A 17967-nucleotide genomic window follows, 5' to 3' on the forward strand; every position below is an offset into this window, starting at 1 on the left:
AGTTTTGTTAAAGTTCGGTCTAAGTAGTTTTCTGATTGTATTAGTGGTCTTGGTGCCCAATTTTTTGAATAGATTTGTTAATTTGTATATTTCTTTCTCAATAAACATCCATACGACCAAATTTCAGGTTCAACAACTCGCAGGCAACATAGACAACTTGTCTAATTTAATGTTTTTGTATATGTTATTTTTTTATTGACAGCTTGATCATATCAGATTTTTCAGGTCTATCTAATCACACAAGTTTTGACTCTCAGATGCATAAAAGACTTAACTTAAGACCCGACTGCATCTCACGATATCTGAATAACTTAACTTAAGACTTAAAAAGTCCTACTTTTGGGTTGAGCATAGATCATACCAAGATCACCCACAGACATCTAATGGGTGAACCTCACAGGTGCCAGAACTTATCACAGTTGAGCCCATGCAAAGAATTACGTCTGAAAAGAAAGAAATACAACCCGAATGACCTATAGCCTTGGGGCATGGCAGCAGGTGCAAATCGCTAATCCAAAACCTCAGAGCATAAATATTTTAAAATGTTATAGATTTATGCATTTATGACCTGAAACGAACCAGTGCTTGCTGGTGGGAGTCACACAAACGGCCCAAAAGTATAGTTTTTCTTCCAAGGCTCAGTTTCTACTAGGTGGTGGGAAGAGGTGAGATAGGCTGATGCTACAATTTTTTAAATTTGTACTGTGGTGGCATTTCTTAAGAGTTTTTTTTAAGTAGAATGGTTTTCACAATTGTCACACATCACCCTATAGCTCGAATTGCCTTTTGCGTTTCAGAATATTTTCTTTTAATAGACAAAAGGGTTTTGCAAAAGTATGTGTTATCATTGATGATAAAATAATAGAAGCCTATTTGATTACATTCATAAATAATCCATTCATCCAAGTTGAAATCCGCTCCCGCTATAGCAAAATTTTACAATACCCTCCCACCCACTGTAAATCAGCACTTCCAAAAACTGTAAAAACTCACATCCCAATGAATTCCTCGAAAACTTTCTTGCTGCCTGAAAATACGATGACCGCAAGATCTCTTATGAAGTGATATTGACACAAGCATTAATTAACAGACAACGTTTTATCATTTGAGTACAACCAATGAGAATTTTCTTCACTCCTGTGTTTAATTTTGTGCATATGTGTTTCCTATCTCATTGTTACATGTTACCAAATTGAAGGTAGTTGTAATGTACTGCGAATTAATAATCATAAAAAAGTTTTTATATACTGAGAGGCAAAAAAAGTGGTCACCCTAATTTAAAAAAAATAAGTACTTGCAACCATTATAATTTTTAATTGTTTGCTGTTTACTGGACATATTAAAGAAAAATATAAGATATAGTAATAATAAAATATAATAAATAAAAAATTAAACTGAGAAAAACAATTTTACCAAAAAAGTTACTATAGAAGCTGAAGAAAATTTTAATTAATTATTCTTCTTATCTTAGGTCTTGGTTGTGTTGAAAAAGTGTCATAAGCGGGATTCGAACCCATGACCATCGAATATGCTGCTACTCTTATCACTTGAGCTATCATGAAGCTGAAGTTGGTTAGAGCAACAGCGAATTGAGCCAAAGGTCATGCGTTTGAATCCCGCTCTTGACACTAAATTTTTATCTCAACCAAGCCCTTAAATAAACAAAAAAAAATTAATGGTAATTATTAATATGGCCAATTATGACCGCTAAACATGTATAGATTGAAAAAAAAGTTGGTCCCTGCTTGCATTCGACATGACATCGATTTTATGATGTTAAAATTGTAGTGTAGTGGAATATTTTCATACCCCTCCAACAGCGCCATTAGATTTTTTACCCTCTTTGACAACTCGCCCCAAATGTTCAATATGGAGTCAGGACTACATGGTGGGCCAGTCCAAACAATGAATTGAAGCCTGTACCAAGTAGTCACCAACGATCCTAGCTGCATGGGGACATTGTGATGCATAACAATAAAATTACCGCAAATTAGTGGCATATAAGGAACAATTTCTTTTGATAAGACAAGGAACCCTTGATGAAAATCAAGTCTGTGTGACTTTCTATACCTGTCCAAACTATAAAACCACCACGTCCATAGCTTTCCGGAATGAAAATGTTGCGGGGATATATGCTCTCCTGATCTCAAAACCCTGTCCCAGCCAACAGAAAACCTCAAACAAAACCTTGACTCATCCAAAAACAAGATTTTAGTCCAATGTTGCCCAGACCAATTGATGTGCTTTCTTGCGAAACTTAACCGAGCTCTTCTCTGCCTTGTCAAAAGTTCTCAACCATTGGCAGACCTTCTCGCATGTAATCTAGCTTCTGAAAGATGTGCGTAAACTGACATAAATATTTTTCATTTATTAAATTTATCTCAACACGGAAGAATGCAAATTAGGGAGTACATTTGAAACAAAAAAACTATCGACTCTCTAAGATGTGACACGATGTCGACCTGATCCTTGGCTTCTTGAGTAACCTCAAGTATCTTGTAGCGATGGAAGACACGTTGGACAATCATTCTGGGAATGTTAAGCACTCCGGAAGCATAAACTTAACTTCTTTCACCTTCCAACAATGCTATAATTCTAACCGGTCAGGCCATGCAAAATATCTAATAATGGATAGCAGCCTGACGCTCACCAGGCAAGTGGCAGATAGAATCCACAGGACTGTGGAAAAACTGCTATCAGGCTGCTCTACTATCATGGGACTCCATTGTGCGCTTTTAATGCAAAGCTTCTCTACAGCAGCATTGTGCCCTGCTTGAAGCATCACTTCCCAGACAAACCTTAACATGTTTTTACAAGTGATCCAAAATAAGTTTTTGAGGTTTGTCACCTCCTGCCCAAATTGGACCAGAATTGAGCGCCGCCAAGAGATGACCAAAATGAAGACCATTGACTTAGAGCGAAGTCAAGAATGCTTCTTTAGCATATGTGCTGCCGGCAGGAATGCCCTACGTAGAGTAATAGGAGCCTTAATAAGCGCTAGAAGCACCGGCATGTAAAGAACATTTTGCTTCGATACTGCGCTGTGATTTTTACGGCATTTGCGATACTCCACTAAGTGCTGTGATATTCCTATATTTTCTGGTCTGTAAATGTACGTAAGGAGTTTCAGGTTGTAGTTAAAGTGACCCTACTCTTGTCACTCTAATTTGAAATTAATGTAATAAATAAAAAACAAAAATGATTCTAACCGAATCTGTATCACTTCAAACAAATTTGAAACTTAAAAATTGCCCAAATTAAAAAATCAAACCACCGGACTGTTATACAGAAGCTTTTCGGAATAACCTACAAAGAAGAGATTGACTGTTAAAAAATGTATTTACAAATTGTAAAAATAAATGGGAGATTTTATCTGTGTTTTGTTTACCTCTAATCTTTTAAACCGACCAAATATTGCTATAAGATAATCAGTGGAGGATTATTTTAGAGATAATTAAAAATATTAAGGGTGGCCATTTTTTTTTTTTTTTGGCCTATCAGTGTATTATTAAGTGTGGCTATTTTTTTTCCTCTCAGAGTATATGTACAACTGTGAATTGAACAAGATGTTTTTACTTACCGGAAGTGATCTCATACATGATGACCGACTTAAGTCATAAATGCTTATCCGTGTAAGCGATGAGCTGAAGATAATGAGACAAGTAACCCACCCCCTCTGAAGACTTTATGCACATACGCCGTGGTGGGGGTGGTCGAGGGCCGGGAGTGGGAAAAGCCGACTGCATCTAAGCCATCCTGACTCTTCAACTTCAGTAGACTCCCGAACGCCGGACGAGGAGTTGGTCCGCGTCGTTTCGCTCCGTTCTTTCCCGGCGTGTTTGTGCTCTCGTAAACGCGTTTTTTTAAAAATTTTTTCCCCTTCGGCGAGTGGTTTGTGTTGTGCCAGGAAGAAGCCACGGGAGCGCAGACAGGATGCCATCGAAGAAACAGTACGATCTCGTCCAGAACGACGAATACGACACGAGGATACCATTACATTCTGAGGAGGCCTTCAACCACGGCATCACATTCCAAGCTAAGGTCAGAACTGTTTACAACACGATCATTCTTTCCATGAGCAGCCTGCATGAATGCCCATCTCCGTAAAAATTACATTTATGACATTTCTCTTTTATTGCAGTTAACACTTACACACTATTATTCCTAGAACAATTTTGACATATTCGATTTTTCCCCGCCAAATCTAACTTAAAATTACGAAATTTCAGTCAAAATGTTGCATTTATTGTTTAGAACATAATATTTATTTAAAATATTTATAAAAGTTTAAACATATTTACATAAGAGTGCCAGTTTATACTAAATCTTCCTTTTTAAGAAATGAATTTTTAACAAGATTTGTTTCAACAAGACAAAAGAAAAGTTAGTTCAAGGGCAAATATCTTAAGAAAAAAGCCTAAGCCTTAAAAAAAAATGTATATAAAAAATTTTACCCTAGAAACATGTCTGACCTTGAACCTTTTATTATTGAAAAAAAAGAAGAAAAAAAATGAAATGCCCAGAGAACGTGTCATCGTCTCCTTTTTTTTTATTTTCCAAGAATTTAATATTAAGACCTAATTAGGCATAATCGAACTGAATCTTTTGCTCTACAAAAGATATTAAAATTTTTTAAAATATATTTTATTTAACCGATTGTCTAAATTTTTTATATTTGGCTGGACAATAAGGTTAAACCATTTTTATTTATTTAAAGCATTTAGGTTTTTAAGTCTCCATTAGAAACAGCAAATTCGAATCATACTAGCAATTTATGTGTTCAAAAAGTGAGTTTTAAAGGATTTATGGGTTTTTGGTAAAAAACAATACAAAAACGAATTGGTTCTAACCAATCTGAAATAGTTAATTAAGTGCCCTATCTGAGAAAAATATAGGATTTTTGTATGTTTTCAACACAATTCCTTACATAAATTGGCTATGGGCTATTTGTCTTGGTTTTCTATATAAAAAACTTAAAATTGTTAATATTGGCTAATTGGAATAGAAAATTATTGTAGTTTTTAAAAAATATACGTTTGATTATGAGTCCGCAACTCACTATCTACAAATAATGATTGTTTAGTATTTATTCAGATATCTTGAGATGCGGTCTGGTGTGATGTAGGTTTCAGAAAAACATTTTCTTTATCGTGCCAACGTTTCGATCTTTATTGAGATCATCTTCAGGGCCTGGGATTTACAAACATTTTTTACATATAACACTTACATTTTGTAATGTAATTGTTATCTGTAAACAATGTTTGTAAATCCCAGGCCCTGAAGATGATCTCAATAAAGATCGAAACGTTGGCACGATAAAGAAAATGTTTTTCTGAAACCTACATCACACCAGACCGCATCTCTCGATTTCTAAATAAATATCGTTTAACGGTCACTAATCACCACACATTGTTTAGTATGTTCAATGAGAAGTTCGTAAGTCCTAAGTATAATAGAACAATAAAAATGATGAACGAGGTGTAGTGTAGATTTTTTTTGTGGTAAAAACAAACAAAGACCATTTGGTTTTAACCAATTTGAAATCAGTTAATTAAGTGCCCTAGCTGAGAAAAATAGAAGATTTTTATGCTTTCAACACAATTCCTTACATAAATTGAACTACTATTGGGTTTTGTTTTCTATACAGAAAAAAGTTAAGTTTCTTAAATATTCACTAATTGGTTTAGAAAATTAGTGTAGACATTAACGTTACAAAAAAAAAACAAAAAAAAAAACATGCAGGCAAATGTAAATTGTACATGAATTAGAAGTTCATAAGTAATATGTATAAAAGACTTTTTGATTGAATTTTCCTAAAGAAAAGAATTCTGATAAGGATCCTATAAAACATAAAACATTTTCGTGTTTCTTGCATGACTCTAAATATTGAAGTAATTGTTTTAAAAATGATAAATGAGATGTAGTGTAGATGTTTTCTCATGCGCCAGGAACCAGTAAATTCAATACTTTTACAGAATTTATGCTTTTAAGTCCTCATTTGTAACATAGAATACATTTAAATTAACAAATTCGCATCATACTAGCTATTTACGTGTTCAACAAGTGAATTTTAAACGATTTAAGGGTTTTTGGTAAAAACAATACAAAAACGAATTGATTCTACCAATTTGAATAAGTTGATTAAGTGCCCTATATGAAAAAAATTAGAGGATTTGTGTGTTTGGATTCCTTACATAAATTGAACTACTATTTGGTTTGCTTTTCTATATAAAAAAGTTAAGTTTTTTAAATATTCACTAAACAAATGAAAATATAAAAATTAATGGCCAATCTCATTTCACTCTTATTTTTATGAGCCACAAAGTTCTTTTATTTTTATTGGTTTCCACTTGGCCAGTTTCTGAATGAAGATGAAAACATCAGGACCATGTATACTACTTACACAGGAGAGGTGGGGTGAAGACAAGGTAGAGAACTCATAAGAAAAGAAACAAGTTTCAGACTCTTCACTGCTCATTCAGAAATTGGCCAAGTGTTAACCAATAAAAATAAAAGAGCTGAGTTGCTCATAAAATTATGAGTGAAGTGAGGTTGACCGCAATGTAGATATATATACAACTTTGATAGGCTGACCTTTTCAATTTTCTGGCAGGGAGTCTGGAACTTTTATCTTTTTTTTTTACTTTATGGACTAGAAAAAAAACGGACTTGGCCACAGTGTAGATATGTATCGTTACATTGATAGGCTAATTTTTTGGAAGGAACATGGCCCTTTGTTCACGTTTAGGTTTTTGTTGTGATTTAATTTTACATGAAAATATAAAAACGAATGATCATGGATTGATCCATACTTGTTTAGTGGTCGTAATTGATCATATTAATTATTCCAATTAATTATTCTTTTTATCTAATGTTTTCTAATTTTTCATTTCAACCAAGACGTAGATAAAACGAATAATTAACTGTTTCCTACGCGTAGTGAGAAGTTCATAAGTCCTAAGTATAAAACAACGACACTTTTTGATTGGATATTTCTTTAAAAAAAAATTCTGACGTGGTTCTAAATCCTATAAAACATTTTCGTGTTTCTTGCATGATTCTAAATATTTAACTAATTATTTTAAAAATGATGAATGAGAAGTAGTGTAGATGCTTCCTCATGCCAGTGATTTAAACCACTCTAACTGAAGCAGCAAGTCTACCAGACCTGGTGAGGGTTGATTTAGCATAAGCTTATTGTCTAGCACCTCTACAGTTTATTAACTTCTCATTTTGTCTTTAGATATGAGAATCTTATATTTATAAAATATGCTGGTTGATAGTACAAAAGGAAAGGGAAAAAATCCTTCCTAACCAATTTGAACTGATTTTTCGCCTACAGGTATATTAACAAAACTTTTTATATTCTAAAACCAATAGGAATGAATTTAGCATAACTTCAAATATCTAATTCCTACAGGGAAAAAGCTTAGCTCCTACATATTTATGTACAGAGCGTGAGAAATAAAATGCATGAATTTGAATATTTTATCAATAAATCGAGTTCATCATTGGTAACAGTAAATTTATTTGATAAATGTATTGACGAGAGAGTGATTCTTTACACTTGTCGATGTTAGTACGAGTTGAGGGTAAAATTCTTCTCACTCGACAAACCAAATATATTTTCAGTAAAAATATCGACCAAGTTTTCATTCACTCTGGATCAAAATATGGTTTTGAAGAAGAAAGCAAATTCAGTTGTTACTGCCAAGCTTTAGTCCTATTTTAAAGTCATCGGGCAAACAATCTTAAATATGTCACAGATTGACATATTTAAGTTTTTGTGTTACAGTCGATTTCAAATTTACTTGAAGACAGGCTCGGTCTCAACATTGCCAAGGACTGTAGTGTAGTTACTCAATGAAATTTGAGATCGCTCGAAAAAACTTAAATTTATCAGTCTGTAGACATAATTAAGATTATTTTGCCCTGATGATAGATTTAAAAACTGATATCGTTGGGGGCTGAAATGGCTAGCTGTTGATAGCTCCTGGAGCCTAACCTGGGTTGCTCATCAGGACCGAGGACACCTGGGGTCGGTGATTCTCGAGCCCTGCCGGTAATTCATTGAATTCCTTGTAAAGTTCAAAAGTTAGAATTGCCATTGGAATTGATAGGCTCTGTGAACGTCTGAGTGTTTATGTATTTACACATGCATGTCCACATTTGAACTTATATAAATCAATAATTAATTGTATATCTTTATGGTTACGTAAAGATGAAAAACATTTTCTCAATTAAATTCACTAATTTCGTGGTCCGCTTGACCAATTAGTACATTACAATTAATTTTAGTTAAGATGAAAAGAAGTCAATGGCACGAGCGGGATTCGAACCCACGACCTTCGGCTAGATACGCCGCTGCTCTACCACTTGAGCTATCGTGACCTCGATCCTCTCGGACATCAACTTCCTATCTCAACCCCACCTTATGAGTTTTCCCTCCTTTTTGCCATTTTTCTCAATGAAAATTAAATACTATTTACATAAAAGTTTTTTTTATCACGGAAAGTTGTTTCTTAATAAACTTATTATCCATGAATAAACAATTGAGTGTGAAAATTGTAGGTCTTATTTTCAATAATCTATCTTTAACCTACTTTTAAAATTGGGCAGGATAAACATTGCCTTAAAAGAAAACAATGAACTAATGGGTAATTTTATTTTATCATACTTTTGTCAGTTGTTTTCCTTTTCCGATTGCTACACTTCGGATTCGTAAAATTTGAGTAAAACTCGTATCATTGGTTTTCAAATTTGAAATACATCATGTGCATTAGTAAGCGATTATTGCTTCATTAAATCTTTAAGCAAAGGAGTTTCTATTAAGAAAATCAAGCATTTGAGCGATATCCTCTTTTCAGTAAAGTGCCTGCAATTAACAAAGTCGTTTTATTCAAGCCTGTGTACGAAAATAATGGCATACATGGGAAGACAATGGGAAAACATGACGCCTGTTTCTATCCTTCATAGTAATTTTCAACACAGACGGTAATTGCATATTTTTTGCAAATTGCGAAATTGGCCATCAGACACATTTGGGCCGTTAAAAAAAAACTAGAAAACGGGACGAAAGCACAATAAATACCGACGAATCAACTCTTCTCTTCTTACTACTATTATTGACCTAAAAAAATATATTTTTTAAACGGAAAATTATTATTCCGGTCCATAGACCGGAATACAAATGTTAGTTGAAGGCGTTATGTCCGGTCAATTATATGTCCTTGTTTTGCGAAACACCACCATTCACAAATAAAAAACCCGCTTTTTCTTGACTGTTGCATATAATTGAGCAATTTGGAACCGGATTTGAAAGAATCGACCATTTCGTCTTTCAGGAAGTGGTTAAGAGTCAAGTATTCCATATAACAAATGAACTTTAAATGAGGTTTACATGTACTTTTGTACATAAACTTATTCAAAATAATCTTCTACTGGATTAAAAAAAATTATCCACAAATGAAGTTACCTCGTGACGAGTACCACCCAAGAACAGTAGAAATGTCTTTCCTGTGATACAGCAACCATTTTACTTTGGGTGTATGCTTAGTTATTTTACATTAACACATAATTAGCTTTTAAACTAGGCGCTCTATCATTGCATAAAAAGATTTTTATTCTGAGAAATAAATTAAACCTTATACATATATGATTGTGAAATCTGGTTTTTTGGGTGTGTGTTGTATACAGGGTGAATCATTTTTCGACGTACTGTAGATAAAGGCTTGCGTTCAAATTTGACTCACCTGTGCTTTCCTTGAGTTTACGTAGAGTTAACTAAGATTTCGACCATAAGACAAAGGCATTAGTTCCATGCAGACTGCTAGCAACCGCTAAAAATTTGTTATGGGTGAAAATCTTAGTTGAAATATATATTTGTAAGTAGAAATGATTTTTTTCCCTATGGTACATCGAATTCTGACTCGCAACCAGACAAAATAAGTAAATCATAGGCGAATCAAATTTGAACTAATGTTTTTCCCTTAAGGTCCTTGGAAAAATGTCTCACTCTGTCGCAAACTATTTTCTGAAAATAGATAAATCGTCTGCCCGCCACTTTAACCTCATTCGCTTTTTGGGTGGGAGATCATAAATCATGCCTCCATAAAGAAGTGGCGCTACTACGACTCATGAATACAATGATTATTTAGAAGGATTGCCCAGCTAGTGTCAGATCGTTTCCATCCTGTCAATTTAATTAATGCTCTAAAAGCTTAATTGCAATATTAATACTTCAACGTAACTCTACTGAAATTGAGTGTAACTGTAAGAGCAAAACAAAAATATTCTTTATACGTTTAATTTTTTAAAATAATTTATTTATTTTTATTAAAATAGGGCGATATTTTAATTAAATAGTAGCTATCTACTGGTTGTCTACGGGGTGATAAACCGGAAATTTGATTGGTCTGCCTAGTGCGTTTTTATCTGTAATAAAAAAGAGATTTTTCAGTCAGATTTATCTATTTTTAATATTAACATAAATAATACTATACTCAACCATTTTGAAGAAGAACTTGCGATCCTGCCCTTTGATTATTTAAAAAAAATCTTTATTTTAGATTATTATATTAGCCAAATTTATTAATGTTGCTTATGTAAAAACTGAAATTCAAAATTACGATGTTTACACGCACAATATAATTTTTATTTTTGTTCAAATCAGCTCATGTCTTTCTGCGTTCAGGGAAGGACATCTTATTTGGGCTACGAGGACGATCAATACATTTCGAGAGCGAAGAAAAAGCGAAATGATTGATGTGGGATCAATTTAGCCTTGTGGTCAGGGTGCTGTGGCACTTCAGGAATGGTATTACTGCACAAAAGGAATGCTTTTTGGTCAGGATTCTGTTTATTCTCGCCGAACTCATTCCATCTTTGAATTCAGCATCCGTATTTTCTAGTAAATACTTTCTTTGTTTACGGTGTTTCTTTCGCAGATTATAACATAGGGCAAATAGGGCGATATTTTAATTAAATAGTAGATACCTCCTGGTTGTCTGCGGGGCGAAAAACCTGCAATTTGATAGGTCTGCCTTTCTGGGTTGGTAGGACATTTCGCCATCTTCAGCGTGTTTTTATCTGTAGTGAAATCGAGATTTTTCAGACAGACTTATCTACACTAATTCTAATATCAATAAGGAAGTTCAACTGCACCCTTTTGAGTGTCATAATCTGATTACTGACTCTCTGCTTTTATATATGTTAGCCTTCCATTTGTCTTCAGGTTGTCAACTACAGAATAGACACAAAAGAAACAAAACTTACCATCATCACCAACATACAAACATATGAGACTAGTCATATTCATTCCCCCAGAGTACTCGATATTCTTCAGGACGTTGACGAACTGCATTCTCGCTAATAACTTACTTTTAATCACATACTCACCTCAGAATAGTAAATTTTTCCTGTCTTAAATTTAACCATGTCGGGACGGAGTTAAACAACCCCTTCCTTCACGCTAATAAATTAATTCATCCCAAATTAATATAAACACTACATAAACCCCCGCGCAAACGCAGCAAAAACACTAAAAAAAATCCCTTTAGCTAGGGCCATTATTTAATCATTTATTTAAACGGGCGGCAAGCCGTTTTTACGTAACAATAATAACCATAATAATAATTAAATAGACAATAGAACGAGTTGCTTTTAAGAAAAAGTCTTTTTGGAACTTGTCAAGTTTGTTACATCATCGTTTGGACAGATAAAGCTCCACTTTCGTCTTCTTTCTTAATAATGGAACCTGTCTCCCAAGGCAGTTAAAACCTACACGAACCATATAAAATCCATCATCGCTGACAAATTCTTCGCTTGGCTATATTTATATTACATTGATTTTAAAATTTCGAATGAACGGAACGTAAAGCCGGTTGTATAAACAGCCTCCAGCCAAAAATAGTATGTTTACGTTAAAAGTGTTTACACGCAGCGTTTCAAAACTGCCGAATACTCAAAAGCTGTGGAGAAAAACGAAAACCCTGAGAAAAAATGAGCACTTCAGAGTTTAGATTTAAAAATTAAAGCCTAAATTTAAAAATTCCTTTATCCAGAATATTAATAATAGTATGTTCCGAACTTTTGAAAAATATATCTACGATTTATACGATAGTGGAGATCATTCTTGACTGCCTGATTTTTTCTGTCATTTCCCTAGATACAATTCTCTAGATTTTAGTGTTGGGATTCTTTCATACCAGGCCTAGCTTCATTTTATGACAGTTCAAAAGTGTGAAAAAATTTTTAAAACTGTACAAACTAGGTTCATAAATATGTACTCTTGTAAATTTATCCGACTACGCTACGAATTTATAAATAATAAAAAATGAACAGTTAGATTGCAGAATGAATATTAAAAAAAGTAATAAAAATGCGTTTCAATTATGTAATGCTAATATCACAATTAATTAATAATATTAGTAATTTGATAGTTTTACAAGGTTAAATCGTCGGTTCGAAAGAAGACAAATTACATCAGTTTACCCCGCGTCTCCCGAGAACAAGTTTCCTCAGGGATGACAATTAAAGCCAATCATGATATAAGTGCATATTAAGTTCAACAACTTGTTTGATATAGGCTGACGTAGACAAATCTCATTAAAATTTGTCGCCCCGCATATTCCTCCCTGTGAAAGCAGGGCTTTTTCTTTCTCTTTTTCCCGAGGGAGTATCTGTTTTTGCGAATGTGTTATCATAGGAAAAGGACGGATATTTAGGCACAAAGCCGATCTAATATCATTGTGGTTTATAAAGGGACACAGAAACCCGATTGGTTTGGAGTTGTGCTGATGTACACAAATCTCGTCAGATTTTGTCCTTACTCCTGGTCGTTACAGTGAAAACAAGAATGCGCGTTATTTCTGGTTTCCCATTGTTTCTTCTCAAAGTGAAAATACGCCATGTACAGATGCTTGTGCGGGTATGCGAATATTTAGTAATGGTTGGATCGTTTGTTTTGGTGTAGTACATCTCGTTATTTTCAAAACAGAACGTTATTTTTTTATTTCAGCGGGAGAATATTTTATCTAAGTGGGTGTTGGAAAATAACATTCGGATGCATAATTATAAATTATTTTACAAAGTTCATTGTATTGTCAATTAATTTTTTTTATTTACATGAGACTGCGCGCGAGAGAGTGAGAGTAACAACTTATGAGACAGAAAGAAAGACGGATAGATAGATTGATAGATAGATAAATAGAGAAAGAGGGAGAGAAATTATATAAGAAGGAGAAAAAGAATGAAATACTGAATAAAAGAGAGAGTATGAGTGAACGGGACAGAGAGAGAGAGAGCGAGAGAGAGAGAGAGAGCGAGAGAGAGAGAGAGAGAGAGAGAGAGAGAGAGAGTGAGAGTGAGAGGGACGTTTTTGGGAACATCATTTGAATGAATACTCGAAATTAGTTAATGTGTAAGGTTTCAAAAACTTTTTTGGAATTTGTCATGTCAGTGATATCGGAGTTGTATACCTTCAGACTTTTTTGTTTTCTTTGTTCATTTCTTTTCGAATCGAGAATACGCGATCTGTTTGAAACGATACCCTTGTCGATTGACAGAAAACCTTTCTCTGGCCTAAGTGACTGGAATTGATCCCGAGATTTTCCATTACAGTTCGAGGTAGAAGTTTCAAGGGGGGCGGCCTTGAACTCATCCAAGAACGGAGGGCCTCCGGCCACCTCCGAGCCCCCTCGGAACCGGTTCCTTCCATCCTCTGTTTTTTCTGTTACTCCCTCAGCTCTAACATTAGATCGGGGCAAATCGAATCTTCATTTCGATCCCCCACGCCTTTCCGTCATTTTCTCCCTCCAGGCTTTAATAAATGAAAATAGCCCGAACGGAGCAACTGAGTCCGAACCGTGCGCGTTATGATCGCTCGACCGTGAATCCGACTCTTCCTCGAAGCCTTACGATTCGGACCTTTTGATAAATCGATAAAACAGGGCTTTTTACCCTTTCAAAATTAAACTAGATCAGAAAAGCATTATTCTGAAAAATTTACACGATCCTTCCATCGATGGAACAACACACACCCACAGAAAATTATGTTTGAATCACTAGTAATATAAAAGCTTATATCATGCTGCCCAAATGAGTAATTCATCTTTATTACTCATCATAACAAAAAGAAAATGCAAGTTACATTGTTTCATGAGACCTAGAAAGACCCAACATCATTGATGTAAAAAAGTTCTTGAGGGGAAATAGATTGTAACTAAAAATGAATCATCTTAAATTTTTTGATGTTAAAAAAAGTGCAAAGGATGAAACCTCATTCTCCTTCTTATCATAAATTCGCACCTGATGGGAAAAGTTTTTTCGTGAAATTACACTAAACTTTATTTTTATGCTTGGCTCACAACTCGGAAATGCCCTGGATGGTCATTTACATTTTCTTTATTATTTCAATAATTTCTAAAAATAAAGCCAGACAAAGTTTATTTTATTTTTTTAATTAAGTAGAAAGAAAGAAAAGAAGCATTCAAATACCGACGGTCTCAATAAAAAAGAAGGGTTTAAGAATTTTTAATGAATTTAATTTAAGAATGTATAATCAAGTTGGATGTTATAAAATGGCGATCATAACAAGAATTCTGAATATTATTAATTTTTGTTTTTTAGAAATTTATTATTGTTATTGATATGTACATCGGATCGGAGATATTGAAATTTGCTACAATCTTGCAGATACAGCTTCAAATTAAGTTAATTTATATTATACCTAAGTGTATAGAATGCGTGGGAACAGAAGTCCCCCAGAAGAAAAAGGTCTAATTTAGTCTAAAAAGTCTCTATTGTCCAAAGTCTGAGATTCTCAATATTGTATAGAGATATTTCACTTTTTGGGCTACTACAGCTTTTCACAACTTTATTCCAGTCAAAGTCCCTCTTATCTTATAAAAAAAACGTTAATCCAACTGTAAATTCTATTATTTCAATGGAAAGAACCTTAAAAACACTACATGTTTCATTTGACTTTTTAATTAACCTTAAGCAAAGAAAATATAAAATCACTTAAAAGGTAAACTTTTACGAGTTGCCAAAGTCCTTGTCTGATACGTAAGTAATATTTTCTAGCTTCTGTGAAGATTGACAGATATGACGATTGTCCCTATTAATGAGTTGTACATGTACTTAATTGCTCACAGGTTAGTCGTCACCAGTGAAAAATTTACGTTTAACTGTTACAAATTTGATTTGGCTTTATGGAAATAAGTTGTGAAAGGTTATAGTTACACTTAAAGTGAACGAATACAATTGAGAATAACACTATGAACTATAGATTTTTAAGTCTCATTTGATATGTAGAATACCTTCCTGAAGTATTGAACTCTGCCTACGTTAAACTCTGTATATATGATCACCTTTAAAAAACAACAAAACACTTACAAGCTTTTTATTTTTTCTTGTGTTCTATTTTGTACCAAAATCTTTTTTTCGTTTAGTTTGTATTGCTTCCATTATTTTTAATAGTGCTTTTAACATGTTAAGGAATAATTTTTTAAAACTATTTGTAACCGATAAATCAAATTTTTAGCGATTAAATTAATGTTACAATGGTGATAATTGACTTTTGAAAAATTTACTTTTGTGTTTGTATGTAAGTTGGGGGTACTTTTTTAAGCGCCATATCTGTCAGTATTTACAGAGCCAAGAACATGTTGTGAATATAAACTTTGCACAAGAATTAGGTGAAATTGTAAAAACTATGTTCTAATTGATTTTTTAGATTGTTTGCCCAATATTACAATTAAAAAAATCTTGTACCATTTTGATTGAACTTTCCATTGTAATTAAATTGAAATTTTATTAAATTAAGGATTAATATTTTATGAGAAACCTGGGCTTTATGGGAAAAAGATTTCGTGTAATTCCTCAAAATTGAATTTTTCGGTTCAACAAACGGTTGAAAAAATTTAATCATTATAGTTTTCAAACTTTAATTTAAAAAAAGTATAAGTAATAAATGTGAAAAAATTGAACATTAAAAAAAATTCTAAAAATTAAATTGAATCCTGATCGTGACCCTCACTTTTTCATTTCAACCAAGTCCTTACTTATAAAAGCATAATAAACGAAAAATAAGCTATAATACAAAAAAAACATAAACCTACGATAAGGGCGAATCTTTTTTGGAGAGGTCCGAAACGTTCAATTATACCACTGTGTAAAGCTAAGCAAATAAAACAAACGAAAAACAACCTATAATACAAAAACTAATAAAAGCATAATTAATTGAATTAAATTGAATGTTCAAAATCTTATATCCTGCAACATTTTGTATTTCGATAAAAAATAGGTACATTAATTAATCTCATAGGTTTTTTATTTTCTTTCTATTGATGTAATTAATATTTCATGAGACAGGGTGACTTATTGGAATAAAGTTATGCAAAAGTTGATCTAGCCTGAAAAGTGAAATATTTGGAATATAAGTCCAAAAAGTCCAAATTGACATGTTGTATCATATCCTGAGTTTTTGACGTCTGTTCACAAGACACCATGTATATTCTGGTAAACGGATAAAAATTTATTGTCATTAATTTCTAATTTTGCAAGGTGGACTTTTTGCAGGATTCGGTCAAAATTGAAACATATTTTTCACACATAAATAATTTAAACTTAATTTCAGATTTATTTGATCAAAAATGATGTATAAATCCATCAAAACCGAGATATAACTACGTACATTTGTAAACTGATAAACCGATTTCTTTTAATAACTTAATCACAGTTCCTTAAAGATTGTTTTACCGGTGTTTTATATCGATTGTTCCATTTAAAACAAATTATGTTCGATTACACTTTATCTTAGATGAAAAGGAACTCCTGGGGGTAGATAAGTCTAATAAGAAAATAAGTGCATATTAAGTTCACCAAATTTGACGGTTGCAGGCAAGTCTAGTTCCTCAGAATATTTAGATTTGTCATTTGAATTTGATTATGATTCATCGTAGTCAGGAAGTAAGTAATAAGATAGTATCGTTTGAATTTGAAATTTCGTGTTTTTTTTATTCCCTTGTTAATTTATCTGAATTTTAAATAACATAAATTCTTCTTCAGGAAATTAACCGCTTGTATGTTTTCGATGAAAAAAGAAAAATATTTGCACACTAAAAGCTCACGCCGATTTTATAAATGAGAATGATTTGTTGTACTTGAAAGCTTAACTTTTATCTTGACTATTTTACCAACGTTTGCTTTTTAAAAAATTTCCTCGCCTAAGAAAATAGACAATATTTACAAAACACTGTTCTAGGGAGAGATTGTGGTTTTTAGGTCGTTCAAATTTCTGATAATTTAATATTTGTTTACGAATTTTCTCTTGGTCTATTGATCAAAGCGGTCCCTTTTCTGTTGTCCGAAACCATTAACATTTTAATCTTTCAATTAAGTATGTTAATTATACTTGAATCAACGTCGGCCACGCATGCTAAACGCTCGTGTTGTGTTGTTTCACAACAAAAACAATCAGTTAGTTCCAAACGAAATGTATTAATTTGCCGAATTGGGTAATTGAATGGCTGCTGAACCCACTTGTTTACCCAGCTGGCTGGAGAGTATTTGTATACTTACAATCCCGGTTTACCCCGGTTTATTTTATATTATCGATACAAAGTTGATACTTCGCCAAGAGGTTTGTTTCGATAAAATTTCTAATTTAACTGATTAATGCGTCTATTTAGATAGTGCGTTAATTTTCCTAATTAGAATTAGTTAAAAGTAAATAAAACTTGAAAATATTAGTCTGCAATGGTATCCTTAGGGCTCAGTTATATATTTTATTAAATTATATTACATTAATTAATTAATTGCATTTGTAAGTTAGAAGTATATATTTATTCTTCGCTTGCACAATTTCTTTCTCTCTCTCTCTCTCTCTCTCTCTCTCTCTCTCTCTCTCTCTCAATTTATTATTTCCTTGTTGATTTGTTCACTCACTTGATAGTAGATACAAGA

General features: G+C 33.0%; 1 protein-coding gene across 2 annotated transcripts in view; it reads left to right on the forward strand.

Annotated features, from left to right (window-relative positions):
* The first annotated feature begins 3584 nt into the window (after positions 1–3584).
* Positions 3585–17967, forward strand: part of LOC106673851 (carboxyl-terminal PDZ ligand of neuronal nitric oxide synthase protein) — a 405816-nt gene continuing 391433 nt past the window's right edge. For both annotated transcript variants that reach the window (XM_014406196.2, XM_014406194.2), the window contains exon 1: positions 3585–4041. In XM_014406196.2, the coding sequence (XP_014261682.1) occupies positions 3934–4041 (108 nt within the window). In that variant the 5' untranslated portion in view covers positions 3585–3933. The remainder of the gene's footprint in view (positions 4042–17967) is intronic.

The sequence above is a fragment of the Cimex lectularius genome, unplaced genomic scaffold, assembly GCF_000648675.2.
Source record: "Cimex lectularius strain Harlan isolate CLEC.00 unplaced genomic scaffold, Clec_2.1 scaffold12, whole genome shotgun sequence".
Taxonomy (NCBI): Eukaryota; Metazoa; Arthropoda; class Insecta; order Hemiptera; family Cimicidae; genus Cimex; species Cimex lectularius.